The 19,705-nt window shown below is 37.5% G+C and overlaps 1 protein-coding gene across 1 annotated transcript; it reads left to right on the top strand.

Moving 5' to 3' along the window:
- Positions 1 to 1,071: 1,071 nt before the first annotated feature.
- sec22c (SEC22 homolog C, vesicle trafficking protein) lies at positions 1,072 to 15,664 on the top strand. Its single transcript, XM_035414186.1, has 7 exons — positions 1,072 to 1,409; positions 2,677 to 2,888; positions 3,126 to 3,289; positions 4,622 to 4,801; positions 5,352 to 5,470; positions 9,512 to 9,577; positions 10,148 to 15,664. The coding sequence occupies exons 2-7, from the start codon at positions 2,707 to 2,709 to the stop codon at positions 10,346 to 10,348; spliced, it is 912 nt and encodes a 303-aa protein (XP_035270077.1). The 5' UTR covers positions 1,072 to 1,409; positions 2,677 to 2,706; the 3' UTR covers positions 10,349 to 15,664.
- The last annotated feature ends 4,041 nt before the right edge of the window (positions 15,665 to 19,705 follow it).

The following is a 19,705-nucleotide window of genomic DNA, read 5'->3' as shown; positions in this document are numbered from 1 at the left end:
GCGCCTAGGGCTTTTTCACAGATACACATGCTTTTACGCCAGTAGATCGTAGTTGCCGTTTCACTGAAGTCTGGGGAAATTGTTTATTTCTAGTTACATTGAATTATCCTGTAGTTATGATGCAGGTTTACGATGGTTTCTCTTGCTATACAACGCAAGATATTTGTCTTCTGCCTCTTGATCTTCCTGGTCTTCACCTATTAACATTGCTGCCCATCAATGTAACCTTCTGAGTGTGTACTGAACACTGCACCTGGAAATCTTAAGCTTCTCTGTAATTTCTCACTGGGAATAACCTTCTTGTCACTATGTTTACTTGGCCCTGCACATCTAAGCCTAACTCCTTCTTTTCCATATTTCTTGCTACGTGCACTGCAGGATAAAGGCATTAGGCTACCTCAGGTTTTTTATTATTTTTTAATTTTTTAATTTAAGATAGATTTCACTCAGTTTAATTACCCCTCCACCTCCAACTTTGCAAAATGATTGGATAAACTTCCAATAGTTAATTTAATTGTAGCTAAAGCTAAAGGAGGCTATGTCAAGGAAAGTTGTGTTTAAGATCATTTTTAAGTAATAGGCATCTTTTTGTTTTGTAGGCAGAATTTTTTTTAAGTTTGTACTTTGGTTTTTTTTTATTTTTAATAAATGTATATAGCTAATGTTTTCTCTACATAAAGCTTTAAAAAACTACACGTGGCCTAAAAAAACTATAGGTGGCCTACAATTATTGAAAATACCATATGTCAATGTTTCTGGTCAATGGAGCAACAAAAACAACAAACCTGGCCTTCAGATGAATAATAATTCGTAGTACTGTTGCAGTATTTTCAGAAATCTAAGATGTGTTTCTTGTCGAACAATTTCAATGTATTTCGCTAAAATGATTTACTTAAAAATACATTAGTGTGCAGGTGCAGTAACAGTAGAACTGACCATGGCTCGGTAAATGGCCACATCATGTGCAGAAGTGTATCAAAGGCCTACTTGCGTTGACGTGATTTTGTCTGCATTTCATCAATTAGCTTAGGCGACTGCAAAACTGGAAAAATCAAGGAATGAATGTACTGAGCCGATGATGCTCGTAACACTAGCGTCAAAATTCTGAACAACCCATGCCTAATCTGCCTCTTTAAGAATCGTTTACGGAAGAAGGAAGAAGGCATTGCAAAATCCCATAATTCTTAGTTGTGTGTGAAACAAACTGTCAGAGCCCAGCTTGCGCTGTCAAATCGTAATGGTGCGACAACTAGCTAGCTAGTAGCTACCTTTGTGATTACCTAGCTAGCTAGCTATCTAGGATTTAATCACAGCATGCGCTGGATATATAAGTGCATTTCTGTCCTTGAACTAGATTTACTATTTTATCCTCCCGTAATCGCAAACATGATGGTTCGAAAAGTGATGAGGTAAGGGACAATAAACATTTCTGCACACTATGAGAATCTACGTACCCACACCATAGCTGGCTAGCTAGCGTTAAGTTAGCTGACCAGCAAAGCTGTTCATCTGTAGTCTAACGTTAGTTATACTCAATCAAACTGGTTACGTAGAGCTATCGTTAGTAAGTTCGATCGAATCACTCTGTCTGTAGAAACAGAAAATAAATTGTATTTTACGCTGTTTAACCTAGCTAGCTAGCAATCTTCTTGTTTTCAAATGGGTTGCTCGGTATTCCAGCGATACAAGCTAGGTTGCAGCAACTACCAGCTTGTAAACAATGCAGCCAGTCAGGTTCCTTCCTAGTTACAAGCTACTTGTTGAATCTGAACATGGTCGATAACGATATGTTGTCATTTTCTTAATATGTCAAAGTGCTTACAAGCTCTGAGAGTACTAACGGTATCACAGCTTTATGCAGAAATTGGACCTGACACGAATACGCCATCTGTGCTACTACATAGCTGCACGTGCTCCGTTGTTGCATTTTATGTTATTGTTAATAACACAAACAGTCTTGGCTTACTTTCGAAGCCTTTATCATTTCCTTATCCATTCCGATTTGCCGCGTTTTAGACACAGGAAGTGGGGTTCATAGGCACTAATGAAAATCAGATCCATAGGCAATGACAAATACTATTGTCTTCGAAGCTCAAGATTTCTTACATGTAGGCAAGGCGTATATGTTTATATAATCCCTCTCTTACGTGTGCTGTGATGACTGAAGGCAAAAAAAAAAAATCACATCAAAACAAATGTGGAAATATTTCTGTTAACTTTTTGCTGTTTTGCAGTTGTCTCTGTTTTAGAAGTGGTAATATTTCTGAAACTGCAAGCATTCTTTCTGTGCGTTGGCAGTGCTCAGTAGTGTCAGAGTAGATATGAATGGAATTGAATAGTACCAGACATTTAACCTTTTAATTTAATGCAAGTAAATCTAAAAGATTAAATCATGTCAATGTAACAACTGCTGTTTGTATGAAATGGGACACAAAGACCTTTAGAATGACAACACCGTTGTATCTTCACTGTACAGTGTGCTGCAGATCAAACATTGGGAAGTCAGTTTTATATAGGTGGCAGAAGTAACACCTTATATCCTAACACCTTCTATCCATTTGTGGTTGGTGCTTTTCTGTGCTGTAGTGTATTTACCTCTTATCTTGCACTGATTCTCATTGATTTCCTAGCACGGTTCTAAGTGACACTGACTGTGTGTATTTGCTCCACCTGCAGGCTGCGTCTCTCCCAGAGCCTCCGCGGATCATGTCACTGATCCTGTTCGCCTTTGTTGCTCGGGTCAGGGATGGGCTCCCTCTCTCTGCTTCCACAGACTTTGAACATAACAAAGAGTTGCAGGAGCGCAAGCAGCAGCTAAAGACCATATCTAAAGCACTGGCCCTTTTCCCACCGAGAGGGACAGTTAAGGGCCGTGAGCTTAACATATAGTAAGTTGTATATCATAACCCGATATATATTAATGCACATTACAAAATGAAATCGTAAATGACATCATGGGCAGTATTTTTTTTAAATATCAGTTTATCTTCAAAAGTGAGAAATTGAAGCTTTCTCAGCTTTCTATTTTTTAAAGAAAATACGTGAGATATACAATAACCTGTATAAGCAGCATACTGGATGCAAGCAACATTAGCTAATTTGTTTACAAAATACCCTTTTTTTAGCTTTATCTCCTCAGATGGTGTCTCGTATATGGCCGTTTGCTCCTGTAGGCTCCCCACTGCCATGGCCTTCTGCTTTCTGGAAGATCTCAGATGGGAGTTCACAGCATGCTTTGACAGCACCACGGTCTCTTTGGCAAATAGGCCATATCCATTTTTGGAATTTGGTAAGCAAACATAAAGCAATAAATAGACCAAGTTATCTCGGTTGTGATAAAGTATATCTCAATGGAGCTGAAAAAAAAAATTGTAACTATACCGTATTCTCCCTAGTACCTCTTTCTGGTCTTTGTTGAGTTTGGGGATTTTGTAGAACATCTTTGATGTATTTTTCATCAGTTTCTAGCTCTGCACTTTGTTTAGCACAAATCATATGTACACGTACAGATATAGATCTCCGCACACATCAAACGATGCATTATGCTCATTCAGCCAGTTGGGCCTCATCTTCAGATAAATAAGTGTGCTGCAGTTCCACACGGATCTTAAAGGGTAATTACACCCTAGATCACTTTTTTGTTAGCTGTAGGCATGTGTTTGTATGCCTACTTTAGAATGAAACATTTAAATTTATGCTGTTATTTCAACATTTCTGAAATAATATCATTTGGCAGAACAAGCTGGTAGAAAACATCTTGGTTCTGCCATCTAACATTTGCAAATGCTTTCTGCATTCCACTCTAGCCCTGCCCCAACCGTGATGTCAGAGTACCTCTTTGGAGGTACTACTACGTCATATAAATGTAAATCAAGATATCCAGCTGGAAAAATGTTTCTGCCCATAAATTTGTTTGTTTACTTGTTAGTATGACGGTTCACTGCTGGCACCTGATTGGCTAGATTGGTTTTGGCCCAACTTTTTCAAATCAGAGAAATATTTATGGCCTATTCAACTTTCTCATATTCCACCTAAACAGTGCACTAACATATGTTTCTGAAAACATTTGAGGTGAGAAATAGGCCATGTAATTTTCTGAATCTTGATTCATATTTGATCTGCAATACCTAGTTTGACAGTTTGATCCAAGTTTCATGAGCCAATTTGAGCTATGCCATACAAATTAATTTGCATAGAGAATACTTTTCGCGAATGAGATGGACACACCTACTCCACCCACCCAGGAAGCATTTTTTTAAAATTGTCTAGTAGGCAGAGACAGGCTGAAACTGAGTGTAATTACTCTTGAACAAGATATCAGCTAACAGTAGATACTGGCTGGAATTTGCTCACAAGGATAAGACGGGGTATGGTGGTTGTGTTTTTAAACTAAATATACACTGTTCTGTAGACTTTACAAGGCCACCAAATACAAAAAAGCAAAGAGATACACTATATTACAATAATCAGAGTACTGTCCTTTATTTTTATTGCATGTCTCACTGTTAAAGTACTTTTCATTTACTTGGATATGAAAATACACGGTAAAATTAAGAACTCAGACTGAACTTGTTATCCCTGATAATGTTCCTGTTTGCCATGTTTAATGATCCGCTGATAGACAGCATAATTCAGAAGGTGAAGCATCATTACAGTCAGAACGGGAGTCCCTCCCTGGGGAGCAGTTTGGCCAAGCTTCAGGAAGAGCTGAGGACAAAGCCTCCACCAGTGCTCAACTTGGAGGACATGGAGTTCTGCAATGGAACAGCCAATGGACACGCAGAGTCCGCGGCAGGATCTGGTGAGACTTTGCGTAACTACCTCCCCCAGTGCCATTGTGGAGTAATAGTTATGTTGCTAGATATGTCACTAGAAAAGACAAGTGTACATCTAGTAGCACGTGTAGGTGTAGGAAATGGAATGGGTCCACACCCTTTACCAATGCTCCCAGTGACTTTTAGGCAAATATTAGGGTGAGGGTGTGGGCACAGGATATGTAAGTACATGAGCAATATAGTGACATGGGAATGTAAATAGTTTTTTATATAGTGGAGCATTATTTACTGTTGTTTCAGTTTACAGATGAAGAAGTGCCCAGTAATGTGATAAATCTAGATGAGTATAGCCTAGATCTTGTGAGATATACTCCCACAATTTGCTAATGAGTGGTTTTAATTGTACTAAGTTTGCACTTGAGACTTTGGGACAGCAGAACCTTTCAGAAGCCAGATGTGCAGAAGCATTTGGCCTCTGGAAGTTTAACGTCCATCAAAAGCAAAACAGAATGTCACAATTTACATAAGCCTTTTGTGGAACAACTTTTAATTGTTTTCTTTCTGGTGGTTCTATAGGCCCAAATCAGAGATTAGAGCCTGTGACAGCCCCTGGGATCCTCTCCCTTGTCCTCAACATCATGTGTGCAGCTCTGAACCTCATTCGAGGGGTGCACCTCATTGAGTACACCTTCCAGGTCAGCACTTTGGGGGGGGCGGGGGTTAAATCCAAACAAAACCAATGCTGTATACATAATGTCACACAAAACACAGGTAGCTGAAACATAACTGTGAATTAGCATTAAATGCATTTGCGTTAGGGAGTATAGCATGGTATCTCTTTCTTTGAAAGTTTAGACAATACTGCTCAGTTTATTTCTCTTTCATGTTTATGTAAGCATTTTGAAAGAGTTTTAACAGCCAAAACTGAACCTTTTGGTTCAATAGTCAAATATGTTTAATGTGTTAAATATTGCACAAAAAGGGGAAAGCTTTTTTGAAGTGGTTATTTATTAAACGAGACCTTTTACTCACACCATTGAAATTGGTGTGAATTATTATGCAGACTTCATTGTAGAGAATGAACTGGGTAAGTGTGTCGCAATGTGAAACATAATAAATTCGGCTCCTCATAACAGAGCTCATCCTTCTGTACTGATTTGGGTTTTCTGTGCATAGCACAGTACCATGTGAAATCAAAACATAGCACTAAAATAGTGTACCTGTAGAACCATGTAGTGGCATGTAGAATGCCTGTAGGTATACCCAGTGATCCTCAGCAGCAGCCCGTTTCCCCTACAGGCACAGATACTCACCGCACAGATGTCTCTGTCTGTCACTCTCCCCTAGCACTTCTGTGTTCCCCCCTCCATGTTCAGCTACCTCTGTCTTTGTATCCTCTCTGAGACTCCAGCATATTGGCAGGGGCTTCAAATCTTGGGTTGGTGTGACTGTCTCCAGTTTTCTGAAGGCTGCTGTCTTCCACGGTTTGTCTACCACTGAGGATCAGTAGAAGCTCTCCCAGGCTTGGGAGTGGGTCCTCAGTTACAGAAAGAGTACCGGTCCACTGTTTGGGTCCAGTGCTGTTGTCTGAACACCAATAGTTCTGAGCCCCTGACACACCCATCAGAATCATTATGGGAAATATTTACAGCCCAATAAGGAGAACAAAAATTTAAATTACAGAGAAAAAAACCAGCATAGCTTGCTAAAACTAGCAAGTTGTAACACTTTTGGAACATTCACATGGTTTATTTGAACTCAGATGCAGCATTGTGATGTCACAAGGGTCAGGCCGAAGTGTCCCCAGTTCATGTTTCCATAACAACAAAACAATATTAGCATCACTAACTCAGTAACACATTATTTATATTTGAGTTTATGTGTTTATAGCAATACTAAGTAATGGGCAATGTTTTTTATTTTCTTCTGTGACCTTTACTCAGTTTTGACTTCAATAAATCTGAGATGGTATTATCACTGATCACTTTTATGTTAAATATAGTTTTATGGATGTAGTGTGGCCCTTAAAATAAGGGGTACCACTATTGTGGTATTTTCCCCAGTTCAAAGACCTGATTGAATGCTTCTAAGCTGGCAGTATTACTTGCTTTTGTTATTATTTTTTTATTAGTGGTATATTTGTGATGTGGGGTGTTTCTTAATGTCATATTTTATTTACACTCTAAATACTGTAATTTCTCAGAATAGTTTTTACTTCCTGAAGTTAATTCAGGTGATGTGAATTGAATTGTGAGCTATAAATCTAAAAAAAAAAAAAAAACATGCTTTTAGTGTAAATTCAGTTCCTTGTGACTAACCTCAATCATTTAGCAATGGTTTGATCCTTCTATGCACAGAAAAGTATGATGTGAAATCAATACAATGGACATTCAATTGGAATGAAGTCATTTTATTATTCATGAACAATGGCTAATGTATATCTGTTTCTTTGCTTTCGGGATAATAAGAAACAGAACGTCTGAAAGTAGTTTTGTTCAGGGGTTCAGCTTTTGGCTGGATGTCAAAACTCTCTAGCACATTTCTTGTCATAATACAACGAGGGCATAATACATTTCTGTCTTGTATGTGTAATGTTTCTGGTCTTCTTCTGACGATTGCTTTTAAATCTATGTAATCTAATGCCTGAAATAAAACTAAAATACGCTGTACCCCAATCTAGTATCAGTATGACAGTAGCATTGTGTTAAAGCTATAGCACAAGTTTTTACGTGAGGACAGCTGTCTCTTCCTTATGGTTATATCCTGGGATCCACTGAGCCATGGCTTTCATCAGGGTTACCACATGTCTGTTAGTAGTGTATTAATAGTGATCCGCAGCAGAAGCCCCACACATTTCAGCAGGCATTCGCTCTGGCCGTAAGCAGAGGTGCTCCAAAAATCAGACCTCTGCCAGTCTCTTCTTGCCCTTCTGCGCATCTCCCCTTCCATGTTCAGCTTCCTCTGTCTCCATCTGTATCTTCTCTGGGATGCTAGCACATCAGCAGAAGCTCCAAAGGTGGGGTTGGAGTGACTGTCCCTAGGTTTCTGAAGGCTGTTGTCATCCATGGTTTGTCCGCCATCGAGGTTCAGGAGATGCTTGCCCAGGCTAGTGAATGGGTCCTTGTGGACGGGAGGAGTGCTGGCCCACTGTCTGGGCACCATTGGAGGCATCAAGGTTTCAGTGGCTAGAGGCCAGAATTGAAGAATAACTAAAATACTCATCAAGATGATGATGGGAAAGCACCTACAGGCCATTGTGAAGCAGAAAACTGTAAGATCCTTACAGTAAATTTAAAATGCAGCCTCCTATGAGAGAGTTGGTTGTGCTGTGGCACTTTGGAACATGGTTTATTTATACTGAGTGTGCTCAGGTGCAGCATTGTGATGTCAGAACGGATGCCCCATGTGATGTTTTGCCCAGGTTTTTTTTTCAAGTGTCCATAGCAACAACAACAAAACAATACAGCAATATCAATAATGCATTGTTTATATTTCAATTATGTATCAATAACAATAATATGTATTGGGTATATTTTTCTTCCTCTAAGATTTTTACCTACAGATATGGGGAAATATTTTTCTTTAAAAAAAAATCTCACCTGGGTCAAAAAGATGATCACCAAAAAATACACTGCATTCTCTAAAATTATTCACACCATTTATAAAGATTAACAAAAAGACTAACAATGATTCAATGGAACAAATCAAAATAAAGCATTTTTCAAACAATGTTTTAAAAAGTATAACACATTTTCACACCCATTTGTAATACTTTATGTGATCAGAGAGGAAACCTTTGCTTACACACATTGTTGGCTGTCTTCTACCCAGAAGGTTGCTGAAAATACCGCTAATTTCTCAATGACGAGAAGGTCTTAATTATAATTCGGTTCCCAGCAAGATTAGCACGAAATACACTGGCTGCATTAGTAAAACTTGCCCATTCTCAGTAACATCCTTTGAATGAAGTTTTGTTTGCAAACAAGGTAGGCATTTGACTAGTTGTTTATAACAACGAGCAAACAAGTGAGTGAATAGACTTCTGCTAAGAAATGTAATGAGTGCCTAATGCTATGTTTGAATCTAGAGTACCATGGTTTTGTGACTTACGCTAAAAGACTTTTGGAAGTTATCTGTGTAGTGTAGAGAAATGTTTTTTGCTAGCTATGATTGTTTCTTTTTCCCCTCTCTTGATGATGGAAGACTGTAATGCCATTTTTTGCCATTTAACTCACTCAAAACTTTACAGCTGCTTTATACATATGCAAGTCAGACTGCTATTTCGTTTAAAATCCTGTATACTTTATGGATACTAAAGATATAAATTAGATAAAATCTGATACTTCTGTCAGTGATGAAAAGAAACCACTAGGTAGCAGTGTTACCCTTTTTCGTACGATTTGAAATCAGGAAAACGGTTTGTTTGTTATTATAGCATTTTGTAATGGTGATCAGTTTTCTCACCCCTCAGACATTACTGCAAGACATTTAAGTTGTGCACATTTGTTATACTGGGTTCATTTCTTGATTTCGGTTTAGCTACAAGACTTCTGCATTAATCCAAGGAAGAGAACTTTAGATAGATGCCTCTCATTGACTGTGTGTAGGTTCTCTGTATACCACATGCAGTATCTGCAACATTTTCAGCCCATATTGCTCTTGTTGAATCCATCTACTTAAAATGTCTGTTATTTTTAAAAAAGAATTAAGCACTTTTATCTCTCTCTTGCTTACAGGATGATTATGAGGGGATATGGAATGTCATTGCATTTCTCTTAGCATTTGTGTGCTGTCTTTGTCAGGTAAAGGACCTTTGCACACTTATGTTTTCCATACACTTATACATTTCTAAATGTATTGTTTCAGTAAAGCCATTACAGATCGCTATTTTTGCTTTGTGTCTGAGTGTAAAGTTTATATCCTAAGTATAGTATGACAGCACAAAATGTATGACAGTTTGGTGAGGAAAAAACATGAGCTAGCATTCTCACTATTCAAACTAAGAAACGTACTGCATGTTTTAAGCCTATGTACATTTAGGGTCTGATTTACCAAGACCTTTAGCAGGTTTAAAACCTTTTATCACGCACAACTAATAACACAACCGATGCTTGGTGCAAAACAAAGACCATGATCAATCATTGATCATGTTTTTGGTCTTATGTGTGCTAAAAATTTTAGCATGTGCTAAAGGTGTTACTAAATCGGTCCTTTAGTGAATGTTGTAACTTAAAGCATTTTCTCCAGTGTTGAAGTTTTTTGCTTTTGTTTTAGTTTATTTTTAGTTTCACTTTTAGTAAATCATAACATAATTTGCTAGAAGTCAATGTTTTTGTTCACGCTGCATTAACTGTATTTTTACATTTATGCAGTGCTACCTGTATGTGTTCTACACATCATTAAAGAAGCTGAAGTCCTTCACCCTGTTGACCCTCATCATTCTATGCAACGTCTTTCTGTATGGCCTGAGGAACAGTTGGCAACTTGCCTTCCACATTGCAGTGGCAACCGTCTCCACGTGTCTCATTCTGTCCAGAAAACTTCACGAGAGGACAGCTGACTGTGGAGTCTGAGAGCACTGCAGCTTTGAGCTCAGTAAGGGACAACAGACTGTGTGGGAACTCACCAATAAGAAAGCTGAATGTGGTAACTGAACAAATAACTTATTATGCTCCTATTTTACTAATTGTATTGATTTTGTTTTAACTGTCCATATGATGATTTGCGCTGTTTGCAATGCAATCCATACACTTGGTCTGTACGATATTTGTTCCAAAAGAAAGGAAGTGGTGGCATGTAGTAGAGTATTGGAGTTTCCTCTTCATAAGCCAAATTACTACGCCAAAAATAGTAGCTAAAAAAGTAGCTTAAATAAAGCAGGTGTTGGTAAAATGTGTGTTTGGCCACCACCATGAAATGAAGGATGACTTAGCATGAACACTGCATAAATATACAGTTAAGAGTCTTATGGATAGGTGAGGCTTGATTATAACTAGAACATACCTAAATAGTGAAGTGATCTCAGTAATGGAAACTTATTAGCATTGTTTAAGAAAACATTAATTCATGAAATGGATAGGACTGAACTTTGAATTCAAGGTGGTATTTACTTTAATGAAGTCCACCGTGTAATGTATTAGATCGTGTAACATTTGTCCAAAAAGTTTGCACTAGGAAGTTGCTTTGTCTCAGTTGTTCTGTGATAGCAGGAGCAGGATTCAGTAATATGGCGCTGTCATTTAGCTTTAAATGTAAGCAATATTTGGGAGGGTTCCTTATTTGTTGTATAGACAACTTTTTATTTTATTTTATTTTGAAATGAACAAAAATTGTTTAAAAACGGTTTCAAAATAATAATGAACTGTCTTTAACATTAAATTGAAAGTCAGCCCACAATGCTGAATGAAATAACTTGAACATGTGTGATTCCCACTAGTCAAAATGGTTGGTTATATTGTTTTCCCCACAATAGTCTGGTATAGTGGTATACCATCTCTGTGTTTTATTTCACTAAGTTAAAGGTCTTAAACAGAATGTAAATAAAGAGGAAAAATATTGGGAAGAAACCTCCATAAATTAAACGGTTAAAATCATTTTTAAAATTTCCTCCCACCTGTACATGTTGTACAGAACGGTTGCTATAAATTGTGATAGAAGTGATAGAGATATTAAAAGCAATAGGAAATAAAAATAAATATTAAGAACACTTCATTATGACTCCGAGAGTAACAGAGGACTGACAAATATGTGATGTACTATGATTGCAAAATTATGTTATATACTTAAAAGTATGCACTTATTCTCAGTTTACTGAGTCTACCTGTGTGTTGTCATGATATTCATAGCTTACTATTATTCCAGTAACAATTAGGAAAAGTTTATATACTACTGAATGTATGGCTGTTTCTATAGGTGGCTACGCTCCATAGTCTACTGCTGCATATATGTTACAGTGACGGTTGTAGTGCGCACACTTAGCAGATGCAGCAGTGCTCAGTCCCTATCAGGCACCACTAGCACTAGTAGCTGTTGTTTAGTAGAAGTTTATGGATGGTCTAACTGAATTTATAGCAATGATGTCCTAGTTTCTGGTGTGGATGCATTTTATTTAGAGGTATGTCTTTGGCTTATCTTACAGTATGCATTTAATAAGCTGTTGCTAACATTTCGGCTAGTTGGGTTCACAATGTGTTGGTCGGGGTATCAGCTAAAGTTTTGGTAATATTTGATACATGACCTGTACTGAGAGTGACCAAATACATTTGATGTTTACAAATATAAATGCATTGTACCTAATCAAGGTCGTCACTAATTTAATTGATCTGTTGAAGAAATAAACACCCCATTGCAGAGACTGCTAACAATCATTGTGAAGTAAATCACAAAGCATTTTTAAAGTAGATAGCTGCATAATTGCTCTGCTTTCTCAGTCAGTCTTTCATAACATTAAAAAATTGGATTAGAAAATGACCTTGTACAATGATTACATTTTTTTTAAAAACATTAATTAGGTATGATGGGACAACAAAGTGGTCGCTGCTATTGCTGGGTTGGAATGGATTGATGTAAGCATTTCATTATTGTTTGGTAATTGTGGTAATGCCTTATAGTTGAAAATTGCATTGAAAACAACTGTCATTCTCATAAAGGTATTTCGTAAGTGGTAAGGAATGTATTTCTGGTTAATTTAATGTTTGTTGAACTCTTGTCTAAACCAGGTATAGCTAAGCATAAATTTAAGGGCTCTGTTCATGTCAAAATACATGATTAAGAAATTGTATATATTTTTACAAGAGGAATTTTGATTAATCTGGGTGTGAAACATGAAATGTCTTTATTAACAGTGTTTATTCGGTGTGAATTGAATTACAGAGAATCATATAGGTAAAGAGTGACAAAATGGTCATGATTAATTGACTTTCTACACAGTAATTGGACAGAATATTGAGCTAAATAATAGGTTAATGGGTTATTTAAATATACATTACATACTGGAAGTGAATAAAACCTTGGTTAAATGAGGGAGAACAGGGGCTGCCACACAGGTGCCATTAAATAAACAGACAAATTCCCAGTATACTGTACATACCACATGTTGGATGAGCCCAATTGCCTATACTTATAGCTAGAATAGATGCAAAGAGACCTCAGTACTTTTCCATTGATCAGGACAGCTTAACTTGTTGATGCTTCACAGGCAACGATGTCTAAGGTGATGTCAACATGAAACTCCATGAAAAAAGGAATTATCAGCGGATGACAACCGTTGATGAAATTGCATATGCTAGTCATGTGCATTAATTGCAGTCCATGCATTAATTTGCAGTCCAAGCTAAAACAGGCAGATCTCCATGGTTCAGTTGACTGCAAAGTTTAACCTGGCATGAGAATGGTTTCATCAAAAGGATGGTGACTCAGCAGTCTCAAGTGATTAGATTAGTGTTTACATTTTTTGTTCACCACCTGTAGAATTTTCATATCGATAATGAATCATACAGAACCTTATATGTTCTGTACATGTGGCCAGTTATTTACAGCTGTGTTAAAGTTGTAAAGCAGTGTAGTTAATTTATTTACATTGTTCTATAGCAATTGCACAAATATGAAGGCAGAGTAGATGTACCGTACAAATGTAACTTCAATTATAACGTATTATTTCACACTGTATGCATTATTCAGGCTGTAAAACTATGTTTTAAAACCATGTTTAGTTTTCAAATCAAATTGACTTGGAATTCAAATGACAGTGTTGAAACATGCTCGTCTGTAAATACAAAAACTTTTAAAGTTATGCACTGGTTTTTTTTATTTATTTATGTACATGTACCTTTTTTAACAGTGACAACCAAAGCATGTCTTACAGGTGAATAGATACAGTTCCTAAAATCATTCAGGTTTCCTTTTCAAATTCTCTCAGGAGGGAGGTGTACAGACAGGATTAATCCCTTGTGGAACAGGTATAGTTTGACCATGTGTTGTCATTTTCCAAAACAACATTGCATTTTAAATGGAACACTTGCTGCCACATCTCAGCATCCCCCCTGTGATGTGTTGGTGTTGAGGTAATTGCACTGGCTCTCAAAGGGTTAATTTCATATTGAATGAACATAAATGCTGATTTAAAGATGCAGAAGAAATTCCAGGCTTCAGTGCCCTGCAAAGGCAATATTCCAGGTGTCCCAAATCACAAGTGTCTATTAAGTGTCACTGTGCCCTCCAGATTTAGAGCCGGCTATCTCTCACTCATGTCATTTGTTTTGATTGAAATACATTCCTGTCTTAATCTGCACTTAATTAGCCAGTTCTGCAGGCATGGGCATGTGTCATCAGGGCTACTCACAGGGGGCCCCGAAGATCGACAGCATTTTCAGATGTTTGAATGAGCATTTTACCCTCCTGATTGAAGTCATCCTCATGTTCATCAGAGGTTTAATATCCTGTCACTTCGGCAAGTGATATTCATAAAGACAGCTGCAAAATGTGATGGGTTGTGGCCTTCTTGCTGCACAGCAGAACATTCATCTACAAGTTATTTTACTGGAGAAGTATGTGGAACTCCTGCTAGAACTAATTGTAGGTGTGACAATCTGATTGAAGAGTTTGCAATTTCATATCTGTCTTCTGTTTCACACTTGCTGCAAGAATAGAGACAAACCTCTATTGCTAACAAGCTATTGGTGCAGTCTTAATACAAGTACAAGTTCATGCATTAATCTTGTGAGGTTTTTGTATACTGAATATTTTTTGCAGCTGGTTTATGCACAACAAAAAAGCATCTTAACAGAAAGAAGCTAATTGGGATGTTATCTCAAAAGTACAATGTCAGAGGACTGTTGTTACAGTGGATCTCAAGGGTGATACTGTATGTTTTCAGCGTCTTTTACTCTGCTGAATTCCAAAAAGGAAACTATGATATATTGATTAATCGTACACTTGCTGTAATGTGATCATTACAGTTAGAATTTAGAGAAGGTACATATGAAGATGCTAATTGTTGAGCTCTTTCCTCCACTCCAAATTTTCTTTCGTATGCCCCTTCCCAGTGTAAGATACGGTTGTATTTATTAAAAGTGGTTGGTCCACCATGTTTTTTTTTTTATAGGCTTGGCTAAGCCAAGTGGGATTCACAGTGATGTATTTGACATAAAATCACTGATGTTGAGAATTCTGAAATCGAGTGTCCTACACAGCCAGTATGTTCTAGTAAATGAGACTGAATTAATGAATAGGTAATGCTGTTGTTTGCACTGTATGTTAATGACATGTTTATAAATCTGTCAATTTAATGTTCAAAGATGCGTCTGACAGACCTTTTCTTCATTCATATAGTACGGAAACTTGGATGTACTGAAAAAGGGATTTGCAGCATCAGTCAACCTTAATATTTTTCCTGATAGGCTTTTACAATAATTTTTTTTCTTTTGTGGTGTTTCAATTAGATGGGACAATTCAGAATTTCACCTACTAGAGTATGTACAAATCTGCCACTGAAGTTATTGGAAGCTCAAAGTGAGCGCTATCAATAGTGGAGATTATTAAGGGTTGGCTGAAGCTCGCAATTAGTCTGTCAGTCTCATCCCCCGTTAAAAATTAAAATAACCAGAAGCGAAATTGAGTTTTCTGTCCTGGCAAGAACTAATTAGTGATAAAAGCAAACTGTCTTACTGTCTGCAGTAAATCTGGTCTGATATTCCTGAGGAGCTACCTGTTCATGTTCAGCTGTGGTGACTCAGATGCATTTAGCTTTCTTGGGGGTATGAGGTTGTCATTTTATACTTTGTTTATATGCTTATTATACTGCCAAAAACAGAGACATTGACAGTTGTTATTACAGCTTTAAGCACTTCCTGTCTGATAGGTGTCACTAAATAAAGCATTTGTTTTGCATACTTGAATGTTGGTGTTTTGTTTGCAGTGGACATCAAAATAACGCATTAGGCCTTTAACCTGGTAAGAGTCAAGGAGGACTGGTAATACGCACTTGCATTGTCATGTTGATGAGTCTCCCCGAACCATTGCACCTTTCCGTTTGTTAAGAATGCTTTTATGTTGACTTTAATTCACCTTGTTTGTCACGCCCCTTGTCTGTTAATTGGTTATTATTTACTGTTGCGTTAGACGTATGAGACGCATTTTACGCATTTTAATGAGTTCGGGAAAAGTTCATTAAACGAAGTTTAGCTTCATTGTTGAATATAATTAATATTGCTGTTCTTGGCGAAATGTTGCACAGCGTGAGTTTCCTTCTATTCCAGACTAATGATTAAAATTTTAATTCGCGTTTACTCGTCATTCCCTGATAAATCGTAGCAATGCTAATTATTGATACGAGCTCATTGCTGGTTGTACACGTGTTAGCCGCATACGCAGTTTAACGTGTTGGCTGCGTAGGTAATTAACCGATGTGTAATTAACCAAAGAGGACGTATTGTTATGTTTATTCATTGTTGTCGGTTACCCTGATAATTATCTTAAAATGAGAGCGCTGCTAGCTAATAATTGTGATCCATTGTACTGGTTAGTTTCTGAGCTTCATGTTGCTTGTGTGTAATACACATAGGCTATATAAAATTGGAGCTCACTGTTACTTAAATGCCTACACCGTGAATGGCATGCATGTAGTATTCCCTTTACGTACGTTTATAGTAATTCTGTTAATGCAGAATTATTATGTTAAATTTGTGATTAATGTTATGCCATTGTTTTGTATGTTTATAGAACCACACACATATAGGCTACTATCTCTGTGAACAAAGGAAGGAGGTTGTATTAAACTTTATTGAAGAGACATAAGTTTTAGTGCATTCTTTCCAGGTGCCCCACGGAGATTACATTTTTACCCCAGCCATTTAATTCAGCAGAGAAGGGGCAAATAATTCCCTCACATTGTCCACCTCAATACCACTTAGGCTATATACTAAAAGATCAAAGGAAAATACCAAGTCATCAAATAAAGACACTATAATGACAATCAGTCCAAATCAGTGATCCTGATTGCTTGCTCTATCTCTGTAAGCATATCACACCGGGTTAACCTTTGTATCTGCCTGGGTGCTGACCCTTATCTTTAGTCAGCACCCCACCACCACGTTAGGGGTCGCCACAGTGGATCATCCAAACTGCATATTTGATTTGGCATATGTTTTACGCCGGATGCCCTTCCTGACGCAACCCTCTCATTTATCCGGGCTTGTGACTGGCACTGTGAATGTACTGGTTTGCGCATCCTCAGTGGTTGGGTTGGAGCATTGGCCGAGACACGAACCTGGGCCTCCAGTGTGGCAGTAAACGATCTGTTTTCCTTTGGGGGTCTGATAAGAAGCATACTTCTGTGAACTACCCTTCAGTGTGAAGATAAAGAGATCTATAGTACAATGTTAACCTAATGATTCAACAAATCATTGTTGAATGCATTTAATCTTATATGGAATACGGACTCCATAATCAATCTGTTGTAGGCTAACTCAGAATAGAAATTATGTTTGATTGCTAATGCAAGTGTCCTTAATTTCTTTCGTATTTCAACCTCCACCCTCAGGTTTCAGGATAAGTGCTAACTAGAAACAGGAAATGTAGGCCTAAATCTGTCCTCTTAGCATTTTGCACAATAAAGATTAATACTACAGCCTACAAGAGATTACAAAACTAGATTGCTCTTAACAACAACAGTGACAAATGACACATTCCTCAATGCCTCCTAAAAGGAAAGAACACCATTTACACAATTGCCAAAGCTTTCCCATAATCCCAGAACGGAATTTGCAGAGTTGGGTTTTACAGAGAATTTAAGAAGACCTTTTTATTTGATGGTGGGTTGAATGCTTGTGAAATAAGCAAAGACAAATTCCCAACAGCGTATGAAAATTTCATTCTATTCTATCATTCTCTCTTCCATTCTTAAATTATCCCGCTAGCCCACACTGAATTAAACACTGTAAATAAATTGAGCCGCACAGAATCCAAACAGTTCAGCCTGTTAATTCACCACAGCATGCGTTCTCATCAGTCATTGTAATAGATGAAGTTCGCTCCTCCAGAGATTTATCCTGTTTGCACAGCTCACTGCCCACCACTCACTCACTCCTCCTCTGAAATGACATTATCCTCTGCCTTATCTCTAGAGCTACACCATTCATGAACCTCAGAGTATTTACAGAAGTATCTGCAAATGCTCTGATTAGAATTTCTGTATTTAAGTTCTTTACCTCCATTTTTATGCTTGAATAGCTTTTTAAGGAAACATAGTCTGACTATAGCATTGTGACAACATTGAATGCTGTCTGCATGTTGACTGAGAATGAACAAGATTTAGTTTATATGGCTATTAGTACAACTTTGGATCAGAAATAAAGGTCATGCTTAATGGAATGTTTCTAATTAATGTTAATATAGTCAACTTGCTGTCATCTGGTGTATTTATTAAGTTATTTATTGGCCCAGCTTACTCTCCTTGCCTATTATTGTCATACATTTATAATTTAAGTTACAGGTCGCTGCATTTATTGCTGTGTCTATACAGTCATGTATGTAAATATAGTGTTGCGATGCGTGGGGGGTAGGACCCAAACGCAGAGGGTGGAAAAATGCAAAACTCCAAATGAAGAACAAAAAGACTTTACTTGACACAAAGGGAACAACAGGGAACAAAAAGCCTCGCAGGGCGACCTTCTACAACGAAGGAAAACTACAAACGCAGGAACAAAGGAAATCAAAAAAATACAAAAACACTAGGAAACTAGGACATAGCAGGAGCACATGGAGTAGGGACATGAACAGGGCGCACAACAACCAGACTTTACCACATAACCACAAGGATCCAGCACCTGAGTCAAGGGAGGGGGAAACTTAAATAGAACACACGCTGACGAGACACAGGAGGGCACCATGAACAATCAGGCCACAGAGAGGGAAGGGAAAACGAGACAATTGAAAACAATGATTGAACAATGGGAAACAATCATACAATTAACACAGGGTGAGCAGGACACAAAACAGAAGTGCCGCCATCTGGCGGCCCAACAGGGAAAACGCAGACAGAAACACAGGACCATGACATATAGATTACAATCAAGGTGAATATACAAAACAAATCAAAAGTAGATTAAAACATGTAATGGATACGTACAGATGTTTTTAATATTCTACTTAGACTGCAGACTGGAGTATTTACACACAGATACACATATACAGTACAGTGGAAGACATCCACTTGTTTTCAATGTAGGTTTGTATCTGAAACTAAGATGATAAGTAATGTAAATATTGATAATCTCTAGGTGAATATACAAAACAAATAGAAAACTCTTCAATTCTATTTCATTATTTGTTTTCAATACAGTGAGAACAATAAGTAGATCAATTACTGGAATTTTGTAAAGTCATTGAAGTATTTTCAATGTACCCTTGTTACCACTAGGAGGAACCAAAATACTATTGAGCCAGGAACCTTTGATATATTATAACTGTGCTGCCTAGTAAGCAAACTCATTTCAGCCAAGGAATTTTAATAAGTTTGTCACTCTGCAACTGCACACTAGAAGCGCCAGCTTATGAATGGAGTAGAGCTATTTCTCAGGTTTATCAGGTTTAAGGTATCTTTCAGACCTGGAGTCTTAGTTCCACAGTGTCATATTTAACCACAATGTCTTGCATGGGGGACTGCTTACTGCTTTTTATAAATGTCTACTTTGACTCTTAGAAAAGTGAATTCCATTACCATATACATAAAAAATGTATTCTTCAAGAAAATGAATTCCAACCACCAGATGTTTACATTACATTGCATTACAGGCATTTAGCAGACGCTCTTATCCAGAGCGACGTACAACGAAGTGTATAACCAAAACCAGGAACAAGTGTGTTGAAAACCCTAGAAAGACGTACAGTTCCAAATGCAGGGAACGACCACGTAGTTTAACTTGAACCCTGTA

Source organism: Anguilla anguilla, chromosome 4 (genome assembly GCF_013347855.1).
Source record: "Anguilla anguilla isolate fAngAng1 chromosome 4, fAngAng1.pri, whole genome shotgun sequence".
In the NCBI taxonomy this organism is placed as follows: domain Eukaryota; kingdom Metazoa; phylum Chordata; class Actinopteri; order Anguilliformes; family Anguillidae; genus Anguilla; species Anguilla anguilla.
Note: the sequence above shows the minus strand (reverse complement) of the source record. Positions and strands in the feature narration are given on the sequence as shown.